Source organism: Arvicola amphibius, chromosome 18, assembly GCF_903992535.2.
Source record: "Arvicola amphibius chromosome 18, mArvAmp1.2, whole genome shotgun sequence".
Lineage (NCBI taxonomy): Eukaryota > Metazoa > Chordata > Mammalia > Rodentia > Cricetidae > Arvicola > Arvicola amphibius.
Window position 1 is genome coordinate 24,629,368 of NC_052064.1, and position 25,602 is coordinate 24,654,969.

Genomic DNA, 25,602 nt, shown 5'->3' on the forward strand with positions numbered 1-25,602 from the left:
GATATGCTTATGAAGATACAAGAAGTTTACAGAACACCAAAGAGACTGGATCAAAAAAAGTTCCCTCACCACATAATAATCAAAACACTAAACATACATAATAAAGAAAAAATATTAAGAGTAGCAAAGGAAAAAGACCAAGTAACATATAAAGGCAGGCCTACCAGAATTACACCTGACTTCTCAATGGAAACAACGAAAGCCATAAGGTCCTGGTCAAGCATTATGAGACATTAAGAGACCATGGATGCCAGCCCAGACTACTACACCTAGCAAAACTTTCAAGCACCATAGATGGACAGAACAAGATATTCCATGACAGAACCAGATTTAACCAATACCTAATCACAAACCCAGCTCTACACAAAGTACTAGAAGGAAAACTTCAACCCAAGGAAGTTAGCTACATTCACAAAAACAAAGACAATAGATGATCTCACAGCAACAAATCCCAAAGAAGGGAAAAAAAAACACACACAATAACCTCACCAACAATGAAAACTAAAATAACAAGAACTAGCAATCACTGGTCATTAATATCCCTTAATATAAATGGGCTCAACTCACCTATAAAAAGACACAGGCTAACAGATTGGATACAAAACAGAACACATCCTTCTGCTACATACAAGAAACACACCTCAACCTCAGAGACTGATATCGCCTCAGAGTAAAGGTTTTCCAATCAAATGGACCTAAGAAACAAGTTGGTGTGGCTATCCTAATATCTAACAAAATAGGCTTCAAACTAAAGCAATCAAAAGAGACAAAGGAGGACATTTCATATTAGTCACAGGAAAAATCCATCAAGAGGAAATCTCAATACTGAACATCTATGCCCCCAATACAATGACACCTTCATTTGTAAAAGAAACACTACTATAGCCTAAATCACACATTAAAACCCCCACACTAATAGTGGGAGACTTCCACACCCCACTCTCACCACTGGACAAGTGTATCAGACAGAAAATTAACAGAGAAATAAGAGAACTAACAGATGCCATGAATCAAATGATCTTAACAGACATATATAGAATATTTCATCCAAACATAAAAGAATAGACTTTCTTCTCAGCACCTCATGGAACTATCTCAAAAATTAACCACATTCTAGGTAACAAAGCAAACCTCAACATATAAAAAAATTTTGAATAACACCATGTATCTTATATCAGATCACCATGGCTTAAAATTAAAATTCAACAGCAAACTAATTTCAGAAAGCCCATAAACACATGAAAATTAAACAGTGCTCGCCTGAATCATCAATGGGTCAAGGAAGAAATAAAGGAAGAAATCAAAGACTTCCTAAAATTTAAGGAAAATGACCACACAACATATCCAAATTTATGAAACACAATAAAAGCAGTGTTAAGAGGAAAATTCATAGCACTAAATGCCTACACAAAAAAGCTGGAAAAATCCCACACTAGTGAGTTAACAGAACACCTGAAATCTCTAGAACAAAAAGAAGCAAACTCACCCAGGAGGTGAGACAGTAGGAAATAATCAAATTGAGAGCTGAAATCAACAAAATAAAAACAAAGAAAATACAAAGAATCAATGAGACAAAGAGTTGGTTCTTTGAGAAAATCAACAACATAGATAAACCTTTATCGAAACTAACTGAAAGGCAGAGAAAGAATATCCAAATTAACAAAATCAAAAATAAAAAGGGGACATAACAACAGACTTAGATAAAATCCAGAGAATCATTAGGTCATATTTCAAAAACCTGTATTACAGAAAATTGAAAAACTTAAAGGAAATGGACAATTTTCTGGATAAATGTCACTTACTAAAATTAAATCAAGACCAGATAAGCAAATTAAATAAGCCTATAACTGCTAAAGAAATAGAAACAGTCATCAAAAATCTCCCAACCAAAAAAAGCCCAGGGCCAGATGGTTTCAGCACAGAATTCTACAAGATTTTCAAAGAAGAACTAATACCAATACTCCTCAAATTGTTCCACACAATGCAAACAGAAGAAACACTGCCAAACTCTTTTTATGAGGCTATAATTATCCTAATACCCAAACCACACAAAAGGCATTACTAAGAAAGAAAATTACAGACCAATCTTCTATATGAACATTCATGTCAAAACACTCAATAAAATACGGGCAAACTGAATCCAAGAACACATCAGAAAAACCATCCACCATGACCAAGTCGGCTTCATTCCACAGATGCAGGGATGGTTCAACATACAAAAAATCTGTCAACGTAATCCACCATATAAACACCATATAAACGTAATCCACCATATAAACAAGCTGAAAAATAAAAACCACATGATCATCTTATTAGATGCCGAAAAAGCTTTTGAGAAAATACAACATCCCTTCATGATACATTAGGTCGTGGAGAGAGCAGGGATACAAGAACAAATCTAAACACTATGAAGGCAATATACAGCAAGCCAACAGCCAACATCAAACTAAATGGAGAGAAACTCTCAGTGATCCCACTGAAGTCAGAAACAAAACAAGGTTGTCTACTCTCTCTATAGCTATTCAATATAGTACTTGAGGTTCTTGCTAGACAACAAAAGGAGATCAAGGGAATGCAAATAGGAAAAGAAAAAGCCAAACTCTCACTATTTGCTGATGATATGATAGTTTACATAAGGGACCCCATAAATTCTACCAAGGAACCTCTACAACTCATAAAAAAAACCTTCAGTAATACAGCAGAATACAAGATTAACTTGAAAAAAATCAGTAGCCCTCCTTTACACAGATGACAAATGGACTGAGGAAGAAATTGGAGAACCATCACCCTTCACAACAGCCACAAATAACGTAATATATCTTGGAGTAACTCTAACCAAACAAGTGGAAGACCTGTATGACAAGAACTTTAAATCTTTGAAGAAAGAAATTGAAGACACCAGAAAATGGAAAGATCTCCCATGCTCTTGAGTAGGTAGAATTAACATAGTAAAAATGGCAATCCTACCAAAAGTAATCTATAGATTCAATGCAATGCCCATCAAAATCCCAGTAAAATTCTTTAAGACTCAAAAAAACAATGCTCAACTTCATATGGAAAAACAAAAAACTCAGGATAGCCAAAACAATCTTGTACAATAAAGGACCTTCTGGAGGCATCACAATCTCTGACTTCAAACTCTACTACAGAGCTACAGTAATGAAAACAGTCTGGTATTGGCATAAGAACAGACAGGAGGACCAATGGAACCAAATTAAAGACCCAGATACCCAGATTGATTTTTTTATATAAGCAAAAAATATGAAATAAAAAAGAAAGCATATTCAACGAATGTTGCTGGCATAACTGGATATCAACATGTAGAAGAATGATAATAGATCCATATCTGTTGCCATGCACAAAACTCAAGTCCAACTGGATCAAAAACCTCAACATAAGGCCAATCACACTGAACCTCATAGAAGAGAAAGTGGGAAGTACACTTGAACGCATTGGCAGAAGAAACCACTTCCTCAATATAACCCCAGTTGCAGACACTGAGAAAAACAATTAACAAATGGGACCTCCTGAAACTGAGAAGCTTCTGTAAAGCAAAGGACACGGTCAACAAGACAAACAGCAGCCTACAGAATGGGAAAAGATCTTCACCAACCCTACATCAGACAGAGGTCTGATCTCCAAAATATACAAAGAACTCAAGAAACTGGTCATCAGAAGAACAAATAATCCAATAAAAATGGGGTACAGACCTCAATAGAGAACTCTCAACAGAGGAATCTAAAATGAAAGACACTTAAAGAAATGCTCATTATCCTTAGCCATCAGAGAAATGCAAATCTAAACAACTGTGAGATTCCATCTGACTCCTGTCAGAATGGCCAAGATCAAAAACACTGATGACAACTTATGCTGGAGAGGATGTGGGGTAAAGGAACCACTCCTGCATTGCTGGTGGGAATGCAAACTGGTACAGATGCTTTGAATTTCAGTATAGTGATTTTTTTCAGAAAATTAGGAAACAACCTTCCTAAAGACCCAGCAATACCACTCTTTTGGGTATCTATCCAAAGGATGCTCAATGGTACCACAAGGACATGTGCTCAACTATGTTCATAGCAGCATTCTCAACTTCCTTCCTGAACAGATTCCCCAGTTCTCGTTGTTCTTCTAGCCTGCTTTGGCTAGAAGCTTAGCCTTCTCTCTTCCCATTTGTTCTAAACACGACTTTTCAAAACCAGGTCCTCCGCCCTCAGAAACGGATGACTTCGGGAAGTTAAGTGCACATCGATCTTGTGGCGTCTGGACTGCATTTGCCATGATGTGGCATGTGACCTGCTGGTCTGTGGACAGTCACTGGATAAGGCAGTGTTCATATCTTCAAGGTCAATTAAATGTGACACAGGGCCCTTTACTTACTCGTTGGGGTGGACATTAAGCACTGGAAATGCAAAGATCAATGTACACTGGGAACGTGGTCTTGGAGAAGAGACTGACATTAAATATACAGACAATGTAGTCCCAGGTTCTTCGTGTTAGTTCCCAACAGCACAGACCATATCAAACATCTTGTTACCTCACCTCCCTTCCCTAAACTAATTTTAAGATGCATTGCTATCTATGCAATAACCTAAATTAAGCAACTACATTGTCTCATTTTTAATTCTCTCGTGTTTTGTATCTTTTTGCTCATTATATGTCAGTTCCTTTACCAAACTATCTTACACTCCCAGCACCTAGCCTTCATGCTATTGTTCCTGCCAAGATCAACATCCTATTTCTTTCTTGCTGACTTCTAATAATGACCAAACAGGTCCTTCCCATCTAGCCTGTAATGCTAAAGTCACACCGTTGCCATGGAGATCTCCCCCTACATCTCCAGGAAGGTTTGTATTGCTCAGATAGGGAACAGGAGAGCCTAAAGCAGGCAGCACAGCTGAGGGCAACGTGCTTTTTTCCCAACGTAAGTTCTGACAGATAGGGGATGAGTAACCAAAGGCAGCTGGGTTGTTTTGGTTTCCCCAAGTATTCCTAGTTTCCTCCTGTGTCAGATATCTTGGTTAGACGACAAGAAGCAGGCAGCTTCTGGGCACTGAGAACATGGACTTATTCCTTAAATATCAGCATAGCTCTTGGCTCCTGCAGGCTGCTTTTCCTGCTCATGCAGTGAAACATTCGAGGAAAGCAACTTGAGGGAGGGCGGCTTTGCTTTGACTCACGGTTTGAGGGTGCCCATCACTTCAGGGAAAGCAGGGCAGCAAGAGGGTGACGCACCTGCTCCCATTGCCCGCACCATAAAGAAACAGAGAGGAGCCAACACTAGTGCCCTCTCTGTTCAGTCCGGGATCCCAGAGCAAGGCGTGAACACCCTACGTGTTGGGGGAGTCCTCCCAGTGAAATGTTGAATCTGTCAACTCCATGACTGACATGCCCAGAAGTTTGTCTCTTAGATGATCATAGATCTTGCCAATCTGGCAATTAATACTGGTCATTACAGATGCCTGTACAAGTTTATAATGAGCTGTCCTTGGGAGACCACAGAGCATCTGGCAACAACAGGATATTCTCTTTTTTTGTCTTTTTTTATTCTTTTATTAAAAATTTCCACCTCCTCCCATTTTCCTTCCTTTCCTCCCTCCCCATCCCCCTCCCTCTCCAGTCCAAAGAGCAGTCAGTGTTCCCTGCCCTGTGGGAAGTCCAAGGTCCTCCCCCCTCCATCCAGGTCTAGGAAGGTGAGCATCCAAACAGACTAGGCTCCCATAAAGCAGTCAACCAAACGATTATTGCCATAAATGATCAAAGATCATTCAAGACTCATGGGGGCTATGGAGCCGGCTCAGCATCTAGATGTACAAGCATCTAGGGATCTGTGTTCAAATCCTCAGCACCGACATAAACATGGGTGTGGTGTATGTGCCTGTAACCCCAACACTGTGGGCAAGGTAGAGACAGGGGAGTCCTGTGAGCTCACTGGTCAGCCAGTATATGTGAAAATGTGAGCGTCAGAGTTAGTGAGAGACCTATAACAATGTAACAGAATAAGGCAGACAGCAATATAACAGAACACCTGCCATCTTCCTCTGGCCTTTATGATGGATGCATGCATGACACACACCACCACATATGCACATGCCACTTACGAGCAAAAAAGAAATACCCATGTTCTATATTATACACAAAGCACCTATTCCATGGGAAGCCCTAAACTCTCGCATCAATTTTTGTTAACATTCAGAATCCAGGGAAATAGCAGGTTGCTATGCATTCAAGTATTAAATCACTAAGATTTGATTTTTTTAGATTTATTATTTTTACTTCATTCACGTATGTGTTGCCTGCATGTATGTACGCCGTGTGCATGCCCGTGCCCGCACAGGTCAGAAGGTAGCGTTAGATTCCAGAATTAGAATGATTAACAATGAATGATTGTTAGCCATCACATCAGTGCTAAGAACAGAACCTGGGTCCTCTGCAAGGGCAACAAGTGTTCTTAACCACTGGGCCGATTAAAGAACTATCTAAGCAGCCTTAGGGAGGATAAGGGGCTGAAGGAACGTGCACGAATGGAAGCTGAGCTATTCGGAAGTATCAGTTACTCACGTTGGGGCTCAGTTTGGCGTGAAATACCTAAAACACGGCCTTAAACTGTGCACCATCCACCCGTCCTGCTTCAAACCATGCCATAAAGTCCCAACAGCTGATCAACAACACATAGGGCTCTGAGCCTTTGAGAAGATGAAGGCTGTCAGGTGGGTACCACACAGTCGTCGAGATGGTCAATCTCGAGGAACGGTCGGGCAGGCTGAGGAGGTAACTCAGCTCTGAGGACCAGTGGACAGGTTGGCAGAATGAAGGGGGAAAACAGGACCTTCCACCCTGAGGTTTACACCAGGAGAACTGCACGTTCCTCCCAGGGCTTAGGCTCTTTATTCTCTCTCCTTTCTCCCCTCCCACCCCATCTGTGTGTGTGTGGTGTGTGTGTGGTGTGTTGTGTGGTGGGGGTGTGGTGTGTGGGGGTGTGTGTGTGGTGTGTTGTGTGGTGGGGTGTGGTGGGGGTGTGGTGGGTGTGGGGTGTGTGTATGTGTGTGGTGGTTGTGTGGTTGGTGTGTATGGTGTGTGTGGTGGTTGTGTGGTGGGTGTGGGGTGTGTGTATGTGTGTGGTGTGTGTATGTGTGTGTGGTGTATATATGTGTTTGAGGTGTGTGTGGTACGTGTGTATGTGATATGTGTGTGTTGTGTTGTGTGGTGTGCTGTGTGTGGTATGTGTGTGTGGTATGTGTGTGTGGTATGTGTGTGTGGTGTGTTGTGTGGTGGGGGTGTGGTGTGTGGGGGTGGGGGTGTGGTGTGTATGGTGTGTTGTGTTGTGTGGTGGGGGTGTGGTGGGTGTGTGGTGGGTGTGGGGGGTGTGTATGTGTGTGGTGTGTGTGGTTGGTGTGTCTGGTGTGTGTGGTGGTTGTGTGGTGGGTGTGGGGTGTGTGTATGTGTGTGGTGTGTGTATGGTGTGTGTGGTGTGTGTGGTATGTGTGTGTAGTGTGTGTATGTGTATATGTGTGTGTGGTGTGTATGTGTATGTGTGCGGTGTATATGTGTGTGTGGTTTCTGTATGTGTGTGTGTCTGTGTGTGTGGTATGTGGGTGGGGTGTATGTGTGGTGTGAATGTGTGTGGTGTATGTGTGGCGTGTGTGTGGTATGTGTGTGATGTGTGTGCCGTGTGTATGCGTATGTGTGCGGTGTATATGTGTGTGTGTGTGTGTGGTGTGTGTAGTGTGTGTATGCGTGTGTGTGGTATGTGGGTGGGGTGTGTGTGTGTGGTGTGAATGTGTGTGGTGTATATGCGGTGTATGTGTGGTGTGTGTGGTGTGTGTGTGGTGTGTGTGTGGTGTATATGTGGTGTGTGTATGTGAATGTGTGTGGTGTATGTTTGGTGTGTGTGTGTGGTGTATGTGTGATGTGTGTGGTGGTGTGTGTATGTGTATGTGTGTGGTGAATATGTGTGTGTGTGTGTGTGTGTGTGTGTGTGTGCGTGTTGTACAGAGGGAAGGAAGAGGAGTGAACGAGAAAGCAGTGGGTTAGGGGATAGGATCTGACGAGTCCAGAGGGGCTCTGTGTGTGAAGCAATATTTCTCTGTTTGTTTTATTTTTTTCTTCCGGGCTTTGCCATGAGTCTCTTCCGCACTTGGTCACATGAACGGAACCAGGAGCCCGTTTTCACTCACGCACACCCAGGACCCCTACACCACATGGGGAAACAGTGCGGGCCAGGTGTGCTAAAGGTCACACTTTCTGGTGTCACCTCACCCACCGAGTTTCAGCCTCCCGCCCCGGGTCTGTGGAAAGCACAGCGGAGGAGGTGGGATTGCTAACCACAAAACTAACACCGAGACTCTGCACAGAACTTTCTGACTGACAGGAGAAAAAAGATGCTATCCTCAGAGATGCCCATCCCTGCTGCCCCCTCTCACTCAGACCCGAAGGCAACCCATAAAATTTCATCAAAATCTAAAAACCAAAACGCAGGAAGTGTGAACTCGAAACTGCAAGAGCATGACATCCCCTAATTGAATTCCTGGTACCTAGAGTGGCCAGGTATGTATGCCCAGTACTCATTCAACAACTGACGACCACATAAACTTCTGAGGAACATTTTCATCCCGAAAGAACTTAGGTAGAATTTGAAGCTGATGGACTTTGTATTTTAGCTTTGTAAAAAAAAAAAAAAAAAAAACAAAACCTGTTTTAGCTTTTTCCCTTCTGACAGTTCTCTGCTTAGCATCCCGTCTCATTTCTTTGTAGACTATCTGGTTTTGTATTTTATTTTATCTTGTGTTTGTTGTGAACTTTCTGTTTAATCACACCCGAGAACTCTTCTTATTCAGAATGTATGGAAATCCTCTTGACTATTGCTACTTAAAGTAGCTTCATAGCTACTTCTTAAATACTATTCAATAAATCTCTAGGTTCTGGTAGGTGTCTTTATGTTTTATTTTACAGTATTTGCATATAGTAGGGTCATTTTAAAGTACATCTAGGCAGAAACAGTTAAGGGTGGAACTATGAATTATTTACATACAACAAAAGCATGGCAAATTGAAGTATACAAAAGTATACTACAATGTGAATTTAATGCATTTATAAAAAAGAAAAAATTAAAAAGGAAACATGAATGAAGCTAGAAAAATTACACAAGAGCAAGCTTGATATATACCACCAATAGTCTGCACAATTAAAGACATATAAACTCCATAGTTCAGAAATTCTACCACTAGGTATGTAGTGTAGAGAATGTCTTACCATGTACCAAGGGATACATGCAAGATGTTCAGGGCAGTGATATTTGAAGTAGAAAAGGAATGTGGTAAATACAACAGGTGTCTACCAACTATAAAATGAAAATTTTTTGATACAGTCGTATATAGGAATACAGTGTAGTTAGTAATACAAATGAAGTGGATATTGCAACCAAGGTTGGTGATGATGAATCTTGGGAACTGAGAGACATCATTGAAGTGTAAATACAATGTGATCTCACTTATGTGAGATTCAATAGGCCACAAGCCTACTCTCTATGCTTTAGGAATCCCAACATACAAGGAAAAACTAACGAAATGGAAGAGACTGGTAAATACTCACCATTCTCTGGGTGGGGAGAGAGCAGGTTGGAGTTAAGGGGGAAATATAGGAGCTTTCAGGAAACAGAATGTCAGCAAAGCTCTAGAGAGCCATCCATGGTGTTTTGTATTCCAAAGAGTGGACAGATGCCAAATTGTGTGGTATCATTTGATTATTCAGACTGAACCAATAAGCTCTCTACCTTCAGATTCATGCCTTTTTCTAAATGGTCCAGAAACAACCATAATGTAATCAGAGCATGGAAGCAGTTCACATGAAAGGCCAGTTCATAATGTAGATTTGCGAGAAACCATGATATTTTCTTTGGTTCTTTGCTATAAGTAGTGCTGGTGTGCCGTGGACGTGCATCTCTAAGGCTATTCTATTATCGCATCCTGTATCTTTTGGAGGGAACAGGGCTTACACTAACTTAGTCATAAAACAACATCCTGATCATCCTAACTATAAAGCACATTTGATTGGTCTAGCCTAGCCTCATCAGTATCTGTAAAGCCATGTCCACAGAAAGCAACCTAAGGTTTTTATACCCAGCCACAGTGTCCATTAAAGTACCAGAGCTGGGCTGAGCAAAGTAAAGACACTTGTTGTCAAGTATGCCAACCTCATTCTCATTCCTGAAACCTACGTGGTAGAAGGAAATAATCAGCTCCTGAAGACTGTCCTCTGATCTCCACATACACGACGCGGCACACTTAATTCACAAGAACACGTGTGCGTCATAGACCATGAATAAATAATAACTATTTTTGAAAGACACTCAGGCATAAAAGTTCTCAAATATTATATTACCATTTAGACCTTCTTGAAAATTACCAGTTGATAAAATCTAAGCAATTGAGAAAAATATTGAAATTTTTAAATCTTACGAATGATGAATCAATAGTAAAAAGTTCTCATGTATATCGAATCCAATTAAATATAAAGCTAAAGTAATACGGTTTGACAGCAGAATGGGAAATTATAATAAACATGGGGGGGATGACAGGTGGACAACAATTTCCTCACATTTAACGTCTTTAAGTCAACAGATAACTGTTCAAAAGTCAAAATATAGTTTAACACAGTACATATATTGTACCCATTTTATATTTTCCATAGTTTTGTTAACGTGAGTGCACTTTTTTGCGCACGCGGGGGGCGGGGTCTTTCTGGAAGTAAGAAAGCACTTATTTGATAAACACCAATAAAAATAAAAATTTATTTTCAGAAGCACACATAATAGCATTCTACTCTTACTCCAAGCAATCCTACGTTGGCGTTCATTTATTAAAGTTATCTGTTGAGGCCCTCTTGACGACTAAAGGGAATAAAGTCCTTCCCTTGTTGGAGAGTACGGTCTTCAGAGAAGAAATAAACAGATGTAGAAATTACAGGCTGGGGGTGGTGGCACATGCGTCTCGTTCTAGCACTCGGGAGGCAGAGGCAGGTTTGAGTCCAGCCTGGTCTACAGAGCGAGTTCCAGGACAGCCAGGGCTACACAGAGAAAGCTTGTCTCAAAAAAAAAAAAAACGTGCATTGATAAAAGGATGAAGAGAAGGGAAATGAACGGAAGGGAAGGACATGGGGAGTTTGTGGTACGTGTGTGTGTGTGTGTGTGTGTGTGTGAGAGAGAGAGAGAGAGAAAGAGAGAGAGAGAGAGAGAGAGAGGAGATGGAGATGAGGGAGAGCGAGAAGAGGAGAGGAGGAGGAGGGAGGGGAGGAGGGAGAGAGAGAAGAGAGAGATGGGAGAGAGAAAGGAGGAGGAGGAGATGAGGGAGAGAAAAGAGGGGGAGGGAGGGAGGGAGAGAGAGAGAGACAGAGAGAGAGACAGAGAGAGAGACAGAGAGAGGAGGGAATAACTTCTGTCTGTGTATGCACATGATGTACAAGGAGACAGGAGAGAGAGCTGGGCAGGTGGTAGTTAGAATTTACTGTACTGAGCTATCTGCAAATGCCTGTGTACAGATAAGTGTTGAACTGATGCTCATCAAATATTAGCATGCTTATTTCCAAGAAAGAGGCTTTGGATTGTTTCTAGCTTTCTTCGTAGTTTTCTCTATTGTTTCCATTTTTATTATGAATGTGCATCATCCTATCTGAGGGAGAAAGGAAGTTGAATAAAAAAAAAAAAAAACAGAAAGTCCAAGAATAGCAACATTAGAAATCATGGTTTTGGGCAATGACTCAGGCGAAATGAAAACTTAGACCCTTGCAAAAGCCCACATGTGATCCCGGCAGCGGCTCCATTTAGAATCGATAAGTACACTGAGATGTTATTTCTTGATTAATCAACCTATCACACCATAAACAGGGACTTCAAATGCTTGCTGCAAGGTGGAAGAAGCCAATCATTTAAAAAGCCGCAAACTGTGTGTTTCCAACGTGAGACATTAAAGAAAAGGCAAACTTTGGGGAGGAAATGGCCACTAATTTCAGGCAAGCAGTGTGAAGTCAGGGATGGAAAATGGCTGAAGGGAGCCCAGGAGACTTCCGTACTGCGAAACTCTTGAAATGTTGGCATGGTAGGTGAGTGGCATTATATTCGCTAAAATACATAGACTCACACTTCACTCATCCTAATTAACCCAGGGACTTTAAGCTAACAACAACGTATCACCTTATGCCATCAGTTATAACATCCACGATGCTTAACACTTACAAACGAGAATACCAACTCATTGTTACACAGGATCTTGACGAAGGCACGGAAGGGTCAGAGGACAGCTGTGAAGAGCTGCTCTTTTAAATTTGTTTCCATTAAATTTGGTGGCAATTAGGAAGTCACGTGAGTAACACACACACACACACACACCTGACTTCCATAGACAGACAAAAATTCTTAAAAGAAAGCAATAAAAATAACTAAACAGGAAAAAATTTAAATGATGAAGAAACAAAAAAATTTACCTTTAAATATGCTTTGAAAGTAATTTAAGGGTACATATTCAAATTCTCTCCCAAATTTAAGACTTGTAGATCCATTTAAAAAAAAAAAGTAGAATGCCTTCTTACCTGAAGAACCTTTCTAATCCTCTTTAGATTGTGGATCAACAGCAGGTTTTTCTCTTTAGAAACGCGACCTAACTGTTCATCCAATTGTATTAATAAGTTTTGAAGAAGAATTGTTGCCATGGTTTCATTGTTAGAAGCCACTTCCCTAAAACAAATAAAAATATTGAGGGTGTTACGGCTCATTATAAACAACTAATATCATATACATTTTTAAAATGTCCAATTTATTCCGCAGTTTTCAGCGCTGAAGCATTTTAAAAGTTAAACTGAACACATAAAAAAAAAAAACTTCAGCGTCGTTAATCATTAGAGTTTTATGACTTAAAACTACGGTACGATAGCACTTCACCCTCATTGGAATGGCTGGCTATTGCTATGGAAAGTCAAAACGAAAATCAGAAAATGAGTCTCGGCAAGAATAGTGAGAGATCGAAGTCCTTATATATTGCTAAGTGGGATATAGAGTGGAATGGTGGAAATTTCAGCAGTCACTAAATAACACATACACACTTGCCAGATGACCCCACGGCTCTGCATGTGGGTCTACATGCCAACAGTCAGGATGAGACCAGGCACTGGCATATGGCCGCTCCTGGCAACTTTATTGGCAACAGCCTAAAGGCAGAACACCCAATATGTCCATCAGTAAGTACATGGCTCCGATCAGGCACAGTGTATCCACACAGTGGAATACAATTCCACTTCACATCTGAATAGAATTCTGGCACATGCAATGGCAAGAATGAATCTGGAAAAATGTGGTGTTCGGGAAATAAGTCAGCCACAGAGGACAACATGTGGCGCCCTCCTACAAAATGCCTCCTATACTCAAATTTGTGCACGAGAGAGAAGGTGGGAGAATAGATTGGAACTGAGTCTTGCGGGCCAGGATTTCAGACTGAGAGGGTCACAGGCTGCAGACGGGGGTGATAAGGGCAAGACGGTGAGCGCACAGTTCCTGCTACCAAACTGTACAGTTCAAAGCGGTTAGGACCCTTTGCTCTGTGGTTTATAATTCTGACACAGAAGAAAAGATGACTGAAGCAAAAAGAAAAAATTTGGTTACATAGGGGAAACAGATCTTTGCAAACTGTTTATTAACTGGACAGTTTTGTAGTCATATAGGAAAAGGTGTCTTTGATTGATTTCCCGTGGCCAAGGTTTGGTATGGTGAACCCTGAGCGTGCTGTCTGCTTTCATCTTTCTCTAATTCGAATAAGTTAGAGGCAGTCAGGGACAGGGAAGGAGCTTGTTGAAAATAAAAAAGGAGGTTGGGGGTGCGGGACAGTGTGTGTTCGAGGGAGGTATATGTTCGCCACAGAAGGCAGAAAGGAGGCCTAAAAAGAATATGTACTGGCATCGAGTCTGTGATAACAGAACTGGCATGTTTAATGGGTTTGTTTCTGTAGGATTTTTTTTTTCTGTCTAGAACACGATTTGAATAAGAACGGCTTTCACGGGCTCATATGTTTGAATGCTTAGCCACCAGGGTGTGTAGCATGTTATGAAAAGATTAAGAGGTGTGGCCTTGGAGAAGGAGTGACTTTCTTGGAGGAAATGTGTCACTGGGGGAGGGCTTTGAGGTTTCAAAATTCCAAGCCAGGCCCAGTCTCTCTCTCTCTCTGTCTGTCTCTCTGTCTCTCTCTCTCTGTCTGTCTCTTCTCTCTCCTCTCTCTCTCTCCCTCTCTCTCCTGCAGACCAAGACGTAGCTCCCAGCTACTGCTCCTGTGCCACGCACACCACCATGCCTCCTGCCATGATAATAATGAACTAAGCCTCTGAAACTGTAAAGCAAGCTCTGCCCATTAAATTCTTTCTTTTGTAACAATTGTCTTGGTCATGGTGTCTCTTCACAGCAATAGACCAGGGACCGAGGCAGTTGGGATAGTTGAGATACTTAAAGACGATGCATGAACTCCAATAAGTTTTCATCTAAAGTGGACAAAACAAAACTCGCTTTTGAGAAAAAATTCCAAAATCTTGAATATATACACACACACACACATATATATGTATACACACATATATGTATACACACACACACATACTTAAATGAATGCATCTACTGAGCCAAAAGCAGGCCACACAGAATAGATGTACGTGGCTAGGGACACGGCATCCACCCATCTCAACCTACCAATCTTGATGCTCAATCCACTGGGCCAGTAGATGCCGGATTTCCATTGGGAAGTTGTCATCATAGAATTGATCTACTTGCTCCAAAAACTTGATTTCTAGTTGTTGGACTTGATTCCATTGAGACATGCTATAAAAGGGTAAAGTTAGATTTTTTTAAATATTTATTTATTTATTTATTTATTTATTATGTATACAACAATCTGTCTATGTGTATGCCTGCAGGCCAGAGGAGGGCACCAGACCCCATTACAGATGGTTGTGAGCCACCATGTGGTTGCTGGGAATTGAACTCAGGACCTTTGGAAGAGCAGGCAATGCTTAACCTCTGAGCAATCTCTCCAGCCTCCTAAAGTTAGATTTTTAAATTGTCTTCACTGGGAGCCATAAAACAGGTGTTTTTTTTTTTTTTTTTCTTGTCTCAGACCTGAATAAGATGTTAACTATTAGTTAGTTCATGGGAGGGAAGAAATCAACTTTTATAGTTTCTCAGAAAAAAAAAAGGAGAAAATATAGATAAAGCCCAATAATCAGCAATTCCTCTTAGCGTTTTCTTGAAAGGTATCCCTAAGGCAGGACAGCCGTCTGAGTCTGCCCCCAAACCACATCCTTCCTTGTTCTACCATGACCTCCTATGCCGCTGCTCCAGGAAGTCCCACCTCTCCTCCCCAAACGCCCCATGCCCTACCCCGACTGTCCACATAACCTCGATCACAGAATCTGTAATGTCAGCAAACTGCTTCCTTAGCTACCCCTCCTTGAGCAAGCTGAAGGTAACCAACCATACGCTCCACACTGACTGTACCTTCCCAGGCTCATGTATTTATTTCTTCCCCAGAGTTTCTTTTTGATGGAAAGGTTCAAGCTTGCTTTCTTTATTTCATGTGTGTCTGGGCTCTGCAGCCAGCTTCCTGCCCCTGACTGGAGTCCAATCCTGTGGCAGCTTCCTGAGGGATGGCCCCCTAGATTCTAGGCATGTTGGTGTAAAAGAGTGCTAAACCCATAAACATTTTACTTTTCTTTAGGCATTTATGGTTGGGCAAAGCTCTTTTTTTTTTTTTTTTTTTTTTTTTTTTGTATGAAGCCTACCTTGCCTCTGACAATGGTTAGGGCCTCACGTTAAAGTAGAATAAGCCATCCCATCTATATAACATGAACAAACATCATTAGGAGATAATACCCATGAAGTTCCTATATTTTGCTCTTTTGGAATGCAGAATTCTTGAGCAATGATGGGGGGAAAAAGTCAAGGGAAAAGCTCTCACACCTTAACACAGTATTTTGACACCCCTTGGGGGTACAGTGTGCTTCCTTTTGAGTGTAGAACAAACTGAGTATATGTGGTCTTCTGATGTCAGTGGGAACACTTTTATACATTTAAAAGTTCTTTTCCTTGCGCTCCCACTAACCGCTCTAAACTTGGGTTGCACTCAGGAGAAAGCAGGGAGAGAAGCCATCTGGATTTTGCATATGGCTGTGTTCATGAGCGCTCACACTGGCCAAGTGGTAGGTTAAGTCGTGAGTGTTCCATAAATGCTTGTTTAGGGAAGCACGCGTGGCCCCTCCTGAGGGAGACAGGAATCAGCAGGATAGGAAGCTTCTATTGGGATGGGACTGCTGCCCACAGTGTGAGGCTGACAGACGTCCCAGATCTGGGAACAAAAATGGAGCATTCTCCTAGCTTACCAGCAACAAGGCCTCTGTACACTGACACCCGCAAGCGGGGGGGGGGGGGGGGGGGGGGGGGGAGCTGGGGACACTGACACTCAAAAAGCAGGGGTGGGGGTGCTGGGGACACTGACACCCAGCAAGCAGGGGTGGGGGTGCTGGAGACAGCATTGACCACTTTCACTGTTTCTATTACTAAACCTTTTCCATAGTTTGGACGCAAGTCTGTTTCCTAACTAAAAATTTATCCGACAGTTAAATCACTCAGCTGTCACTCTTTCAAACCAAGGCAGAAAACGGAGCCGAAGGAGATGAAAGCCTGCCGCGCGGAAAGAAGGGGCAATTTTCTTCAGGGATGCAGACCCTTTAGTTACCCATGCTCCAGTAGACAGGCTTACATCCATCACCCGTCATATCCAGGCAGCACTAAGCGAACTCAAGTGGGTTTAAAACCGACACGAAACAGCACATAAAATTGAGAAGAAATACTCTCGGGGAGAAGAGAAGATTCGGAGGGTAGGAGGCGCGAGTAGATTTGATAATTTACTTTTAAATTTTACTTTTCTAAAACATTAAATCGATGTAAAGAAACATTAAGTGAAACGAAGTAAATAAAAGGTTTTGCTCGTTTGTTTGGTTTTGGTTTTGGGCGTTTGTTGTTGCTATTGTTGTTTTGCTTTTTAGACCTCCAGCGGCGTGTCTCTGTTTTCACTCTCTAAGGGGCCCACAGTCCTGCTGCAAGATAGGTACTGTCCAACTAATACCTGGGTGCCTGGCAGCTCCCTCCCGGCATCGGGTCCATCGCCTGGGGGCCAGCAAGCTTTGCTGTGCTATCGCTGGCCACTTTGCAGAGGGAGCGACCCACCCTGAAGCGTAGTTCACACTTCCCAAACCGCAGTTACCCGCCACCCTAGTTGGGAGCTGCTTCTCTGAAACCCAGTTATGCCCATCTCGGGTCAGACATCACAGTTCTCCGCCTGCTACAGTAAGTGAAGAGGCCCCCAGCAGCCACAGCGCCGCGGCAGCCGCGGCAGCCACAGCCCCCATCCCACCGGTTCAGCTTCAGGATGGCGAGGCTTCCCCCTCCTCCCTCCTCCAGGAAGATTCGCGCCAGAACTTCAGCTCTTTGGAAGATGGTTTTTCTGGGGTAAGAAGCAAGACCCTCCCCCGGCATGTTCAAATAACCCGATGCCACCTGCCGAGAAGCCCTTTCCCTGCGGAGAGGCCCCAGGCGACGCGGGCTGTCGGGCTTACCTGGCTCTCCCGCCCTCCGTCCAGGTCAAGTCCAGAGTCAGAACCAGCCTTCAGGGTCCACAGCCACTGACGCCATGCCGCTAGGGGATTTGCATTGCTCCACCCACTTGAGGCTTTCCTGTGCGTCAGTGTTCGAGTTTCTGGGACTTTAAGTCGGTTCCCACCCACTCTGGTTTAGAAACGCTTTGCAAAGTCAGACTGAAGCCCACTCGCAGAGCACGGCCCCCAACCCTAGTAACGGGGCAGCACTCACGAACGCAGAACGACCCAAAGGTGCCAGGAAAATTCTAGTAAGGGCTACACACTTTTTTTTTTTTTTCAGTCTTTCCCAGACAAGAAGAGATCCTGTAGGCTCGAGCTAAAGGCCTGGGATCCCTGTTTTCCTCAGACAAAACGGCACTTTTTCTGGCGAGCCCGCCCTGGAATCGGAGGGCTGCACAACCAGAACCAACACACCAACCTCCCGCAGGTCTGCTCCTTCAGAGCTTTGGGCCAACTCCTGTGAAGGTTCTCAGGGTCTGCCCTCTCTGACCAGCTTCCTCCCACTCTAAGTAACCTTGTCCTCGAACCTGTGCTGTGTGCTTCCCTCTTTGTAACACGGGCCTGTTCTAGAATCACAGGTTCCATTTGCTTCTGAATCTCACTTTCTGTCTGGACATACACGTGTCTGGGTCAGAATATGGAGGCAAAAAGCGTGCGTCACCCGCGCAAAGACCATCACCCAGGTGCACGACCCAGAACCTTCCCTCCCAGGTGCCAAAGTGTCAGAGATGTATGTCACTCCCTCCCCTCAGTGTGTCAATCAACACTGTGGTCAGCTTTGTACAGTCACCGCTCTGGGAGGCCAGGTTGAGACTGCTTAGCCACAGGGAAGTCTCTAGAAGCTGTGTTTCTCGGTTCCCACATGAAAAAAGTCCGACTTCAAGCACTCCCTGAACTGCTAGGCAACTGCAGCTGGTCTTCTCTGAGTCCTTCTCCGCTTGCTTACCCATAAGGCCATATCCCTGACACCCAGGTTCGGTTTGCTTTGGTCCCAGCAGGCCCAGGAGACTCTTCTCCCTCCGTGGAATCTGTCAACACTCACTGCCCACGCTCCCCTCACTGTCTCCTCTCACGCAGCTCTGCGGTGAAATCCTAGCTTTCATGGGGACTTCAACAATGCCCCAAGCCCAAGGTACTTTTTCCTACTTTGAATTTCTATTCTTCTTTTTTTTCCAAACCCCCACTGTCTGAGAGATAAGGGACGCACTCCTGGGATTTTCGATCCGCCTCAAGCTCTTATTCTCTCTCCCTCCCTTCCTCCCCGCTCCCCTCTCTCTCAGGATATGTCCGTGGATATGGGTGTGTGCAGGGCACGTGTGAGCGCAGGCATGCCACGGATCTCCAGCGAAAGTTCGAGAACAATGGCAAGCGTTAGTCCTCGCCTTCTATGCTTGTTTGAGGATCTCCTGTTGCCACTGAATCAGCCAGCCCAGGTGGCCTAAAAGCTGCTGGGGACTCCCCTGCATCGTCCCATCCAGCTTCACATGGGTTCTGGAGATCCAAACACAAGTCCCCACGCCTGCATATAAGGGGTTTTACCCACTGCGCCATTGCCCCAGGCCCAGCCACATTTAAACAGGAGAAATAGGTTAGATGAGCTTCAATAACACTAATCATCTAATGTCTACAAAAATCAACATTTCTGGATATAATCAATGTCACAACTTCAATTCCTAAATAAGATCCTCGGTGCTCCTTCATGTTGAATACCCCGAGTCTCTTAGAGTTCTCAGTTGGGTCCGCGTTTCTTTCAGGGTCTAAAAGCCCCACCCCCATCCCCACCCCACCCCACCCCAACTAGTGTCTACCCTCCTGGACAGCAAAGTTAGAGAGCACTTACATGGTCTTTTTACTTCCTGCCCTATTTAGAGCGTTGGTCACTTTAGTTTTCCTGTCTTTATTGTTACATTTTAACTGTTGAGTGCTGCTGTACAGAATAGGGGTGTCTTCTCTGTCTCCCTATGACTCCCCTAGTTGTTCTTGGGACACCTTATTAATACTTTTTAAAAATCGCTGAGCGCCCCCCTCCAATGCGTGTGCATTACAATTTGCAATCATTACTCATCGTATCAAAACTCAAATCTGAAGTAACCGACTTGAGCTTCCAATAGCATTCCCCGCTCTATGTTCAAATGAACGTGTTTATGAAGAGCAAGAATGTCTTCCAACCTGAAAGCACCAGGAGAAGCGTGGCTTCAGGGTTTCTTTGGAGGCGGGGTCTCGAGTAACCCAGGCTGGCCTCAAATCCCTATGTAACATGACTAATCTGACGGTGCACTTCCTAATCCTCCTGCCTCTGTCTCCCAAGCGGGGATTACACTCTATGCCACCTCTCCTGTTGTGATTTGCATCCTTTAATGTCTGTCCTGAGAAGGACAGTTAGATGCTCACATCTTCTCTTGCAGTGTATGGTTGTAAAGTAGGATGTCGGTTGAGCTATTTAGGAAAATCCAGACCGATATAACTACGTCATTGAAAAGGCTGAGTTATTGTGATGTCCTTTTGGATAACCAAGTTATGCTTTGAGATTCTTAGAAACCACACTCTCAGCTGGTAAGCGATAGTTTCTCAGGAACCAACTACATTGTATAACCTGAAACCTTATCAAAAACCTTTGTGTCTACCGTCACAGCAGAAAACCCCCTTGGCCTGACTTGTATTTCAATTTGTGTGGCTTTCTCCTCAGGGTTGGGGCTCAAACGCAGGGCCTCGGCCACGCAAGACAAGAGCTCTGCCACTTGTTCAGCCCAGCCTTCTGGATCCTGTGTGTTGGTGGAATTCTTATCCGTGTACAGTTTGGCAGTGTGCTGGTCATCTGTTCATCGGATTATGCAGACACCCTGAACGCTGGGACAGTTCCTCCACAGTGGTAGAAACCCACACCTGGAAATGTCACCAAGGGCCTCTCCCATGCTGGGAAGCTGTGGAGCTCGTGGTGAGGAATCAGGTTCCCCATTTGGGGGTTGGCTTCACCAGCTCTTCAGTAGTGACAGGCTCACTTTGGCGAGTCAGACAGCTTTTCCTCAAGAGTCCCGTTTTATGCCTTCATACGTAACACCCTATTTCACCGAACATACTACTAAAAAGGTGTACTTTGAAGGTCTGAGGTTTAGCAAAACTTTTAACCTCTTAGTCGATAATATTCTTTAGCTAAACAGCATGTAAGCTTTTTCAGAGTGCAAGAAGGCTCCAGTTATAATGGTATCATTTGGCACCACCTCCTTGGTTGTGTGTTAAAGCATCAACTATTTTGCCCAGTGATTGTGTGTGTGTGTGTGTGTGTGTGTGTGTTTTGGTTTTTTTTTTTTTTTTTTGTAATACCAACCTACTGAAAAGCAAAAGATTCTTATAAAAACAGTTTAATATTTCAAAGTCTCTCAATACCCCGGGGCCACATGTGGAAATCCACAGATGACAGAGAGCCCCTGCTATGTTCCCCTATGCAGTGCAGTCACTTTCCCCAGGGGGTATTCCCGGAGGACTCTCTGCTGAAAGCATACTTCTTTCGTGACTGAAGTATCTGTCTTCATCCTCTTGCCTCTCCATCTTATGGAAGCATCTCAGAAAGGGCACTAACCCCAGTTTTCAAAAGAAGTCTAAACAATAAGTCCCTCCATTGGCCCTGGTCCACCTCAGAACCACACAATGAAAAATGTCCAAGTGGTCAAGCAAATTAAGTTCAAAATGAATTCCCTGTGAAGAATCTCAAACTCAAAAGCCTTCACAGACTCACCTTCCTCCCTAAAAGATACTACCCCATGCTGGATTATAAAACTTATGCTGGATTCTCTACTGTCCTCTCCCAAGAGGGAAATTCTTAATTGTAGGTCTTTAGCAAGGCGGATTCTGCTTCTGCTGTAACACTCACCTGAACTCTGTCCCTATTTCTGGTGGTGCCAAACTACTTTCTGTAGATATGGTAGTATAGATTCCATATAAAATGTTTGGGAAGATTATAGAGCTACTATAGGTAATTAGTTAAGAGAAATAGCCAGTCAGTAATAACAGTTGGTAACAGAATACTTTGTCAAGTTATGGGGAACTGAGGAGGTCAAAAGTTAATTCTCCACCCTTCTCTTCTCCCTTATATAGAAGGCAAGTAGAAGCAAAAGGAGAGGCCCAGGGTGGCAGGCCACTTGCAAGCAAGGAGCAGGAGGGATCCACAGCCGGTCACTAACTGGGCTTTTCTATCCTACCAAGGACACTACTTACTTTGGAGGAGAGAGACAGAGATAAATAGACAGATAGATAGGTGATAGATAGATAAATAATAGATAGATAGATGATAGATAGATGATAGATAGATGATTAGATAGATAGATAGATAGATAGATGATAGATAGATAGATAGATGATAGATAGATGATAGATAGATGATTAGATAGATAGATAGATAGATAGATAGATAGATAGATAGATAGATAGATAGATGATAGATAGATAGATAGATGATAGATAGATGATAGATGATTAGATAGATAGATAGATAGATAGATAGATAGATAGATAGATAGATGATAGATAGATGATAGATAGATAGATGATTAGATAGATAGATAGATAGATAGATAGATAGATAGATAGATAGATGATTGATAGATGATAGATAGATAGATGATAGATAGATAGATAGATAGATAGATAGATAGATAGATAGATAGATAGATGATTAGATAGATAGATAGATAGATAGATAGATAGATAGATGAGAGATGATTGATAGATGATAGATAGATGATAGACAGGAGGTGGGTGGGGGTTATCACTGTTATTGCCAGAAAGAGAATTAAGTCAACTCCATCTCTTCTTTTTTGTATAAATAACATAAGCAGTTATTGGTTTTCATCTTGTGGTAGCCCTTATCTCCCGTCTCCAAGTTTCCTCTGATATGTTTCTTGAGTTGGACAAGGATGAAGGACAAGCAGAATATACCCATGCTTAAAACCATATCCCGTTCCCCAGCAGCGCGTGCCAGTACCAGGAGACTGGTACTGTGAACATCACTGGGACCAGACAGTCTGATGTGGGGCTTCTCAGATCATCTGTCTTCAGGTCACGCTGCCTTCATCAGAACTGGGACAAAGTCTTCCGAGAAGGGCTTAATAGCAGCCGGGCGGTGGTGGCGCACACCTTTAATCCCAGCAATTCGGAGGCAGAGGCAGGCAGATCTCTGAGAGTTCGAGGTCAGCCTGGTCTACAGAGAGTGTTCCAGGACAACCAAGGCAACACAGAGAAACCCTGCCTAGAAAAGAGGGGCTTAATATCTAAGACAGTGGTTCTCAACCTTCCTAATGCGGCGAAGCTTTAATACAGTTCCTCAAGTTGTGGTGACCCCCCCAATCATAACGTTATTTTTCATTGCTACTTTGTAACTTTAATTTTCTACGTTATGAATCATAATGTAAATATCTGTGTTTTACAACCATCTTAGGTGATCCCTATCAAAGGGTTGTCCAACCTCTTCCAATGGGGTCGCAACCCACAGGTTGAGAACGCTGATGGAAGGGTTATCATCTCTTTCCTAATGACTGTGCTCCCTCTACTGTCAGGTTCAAGCATTGCAATATACAAATCATACTCTTTCAGACAAGAGCGCTTATGTGGCTGGAACTCCGTCACACATGGTGCTAAGATCTTCATCTGTATGGTTTACCTAATCCTCGTAACACTACGCTATTGTGGCCAGTGCTCAAAACACAACAGTCTATTAGTTAGAGACAGGATCTACCCATTCTAGTCAGGGTTTCTACTACAGCCATGGAAGACCATGACCGAAAGCAACAGGGAGAGGAAAGGGTTTATTTCAGCTCACACTCCACATCACAGCCCGTCACGAAAGGAACTCAGAGCAGGAACTCAAGACAACCTGGAGGCAGGAACTGAAGAAGAAACCGTGGAGGAGTGCAGCTTCCAGGCTCGGCTTTCCGTGGCTTTCTCACACTGCTTGCTTCTACAGCTCAGGACCCAGGCATGGCACCACCCACAGTGGGCGGGGCCTCCTCACATCAATCAATCAATCAAGAAATTGTGCCTCAGGCTTTAATAAGGCCGGTCTGTTGGGGGTGTTTTCTCTATTGCGGTTCCCTTCTCCCAGATGATACTAGCTTGTGTCAAGTTGACAAAAACAGAACAAACAAAACAAAAAACAAAACAAACAAACAAACAAAAAAACTCTATTCCTGGAAACCAGCAGGTGTTCCGTTGCGGGGGTATATGTGTACACTGTGAAGATGCCCCTCTGCCTAAGGTAACTTCTGATCGGTTTAATAAAGAGCTGAACGGCCGACAGCTGGGCAGGAGAGTGAGTGCGATTTACAGGGAGAGAGAGGAAAAGGAAGAGGAATCCAGGCACTTGGATTACATCAATGAGACACCAGCAGGACAAGGAGAAGAGACAGGAGATGCAAGATGAAAGGGAGGTAACGCCAGGTGACAGAAGATAGATGAATATAAATTGGTTAATTTAAGTTATAAGAGCTAGCAGAAACAAGTCCAACTAAAGAACAAGCTTTCATAATTAACAATAAGTCTCTGTGTTGTTATTTGAGAGCTGGCTGGTGGGACAGAGAAAGAGTCGTTATAGTGTTCACTAACTGTCCAGGAGTCAGAGGGAAGGGCTGGTGGGGAGCTGCATTACCATAGCTGGTCCTCTTTGGGGAAGCTTTTCTGGTGACCTGCCCTATCCAGCTTCTTCATTCTCACAAGACTTCTATTGTCATAAAAAAATTATAAGAATTTTTTTACATTTTTTATGTTTATAGATAGCTGTACAAAGTCATTAGGATCATTACATAATAGTTCAAACTGAGTCAAAGTTCCTTTCTCCTCTGAAATGTTTTAGCAAACTTTATTTTAAAATATACCTAGAGCATTGAGAAGATGGCTCGATGGTTAGAACATCGGCTGTGCAAATGTCACAACCTGAGATAGGATCCCCAGAGCACACATAAAATGCTGGACATATGGATGCACATCTGAAATCTCAGGGGTCTTGTGGAGAGAGAAAGGTGGAGGGCAAGAGAATTCATGGAAGCTTGCAGGCCAGCTAGTCTGGTGTACACGTCAGAGGACAGCAAAAAGACCCTGCTTCAAACAAGGTAAAGGAGGAAAGACCACCGCATGAGATTGTCCTCTGACCTCCATATGCATGGGCCACATATGTATCGGGTGACATCTGTGAGTCTCCAGTCACACATACAGAATACACATGCATTGTGTACACACACACACACACACACACACACACACAAACACCTTGATTAACTAGCTTGAGGCAGTGGGAGAAAGAAAGGACAATTACAGGACTTCACTGAAAATGTTGCATAGTAACAATAGAGCAAAGAGAAAAGTCATACATGGCCTGAGACATCAATAAAAGATAGGACCGTGGGAAACTTTCTAGCGGGAGAGCTGAATGATCAATAAATGGTCAATGACTAAGGATCCCCATCGAGCTGTGTCTCCACTGTAAATTCCTCCCCAGTGACCACAGTTTCTGCTGTGCTGGAATTGAAGAAAAGCCTGCTGTAGATGCTAATTTCTCTTGCCCTGCTGACGCAGCCATGATCGCTTGCACACATCTCTGGTACCTACTGGGGATCTTCCAAGAGGTGAGAAGATGGGAAGGAGGAAGACAAGAGAACTAAGCCAAGCATTGCCCTTTTTAGGAAGATGACTGAACCTTAAGTGTTTGGGGAGAAGGGAATTGAAACCCTCTGCTCTAATCAGCTTGGTCTTTTCGTGAAGAATGAGGCAACCCAACACAGACTTACATGATGGTGGCAGCGATTACAGAACTCCCGGGCTTCTGTCTTTGTCACACAGAGAGCAAGGACTGTACAGGACGGGTCCCCCAAGAGACGCGAGATGAGCGTCACCACTTGGAATTTATTGCTACACACAGAAGTTACCCAGAGGAACTAA

General features: G+C 43.3%; 1 protein-coding gene across 1 annotated transcript in view; it reads right to left on the reverse strand.

Annotated features, from left to right (window-relative positions):
• Stat4 (signal transducer and activator of transcription 4) overlaps positions 1–17,718 on the reverse strand; it is an 89,062-nt gene extending 71,344 nt beyond the window's left edge. Inside the window, exons 1-3 of the mRNA XM_038315323.2 lie at positions 17,638–17,718; positions 14,717–14,845; positions 12,580–12,724 (exon numbers count right to left, since the gene is read on the reverse strand). Coding sequence (XP_038171251.1) covers positions 12,580–12,724; positions 14,717–14,844 — 273 coding nt within the window. The 5' untranslated portion in view covers position 14,845; positions 17,638–17,718. The remainder of the gene's footprint in view (positions 1–12,579; positions 12,725–14,716; positions 14,846–17,637) is intronic.
• Between the last annotated feature and the right edge of the window lie 7,884 nt (positions 17,719–25,602).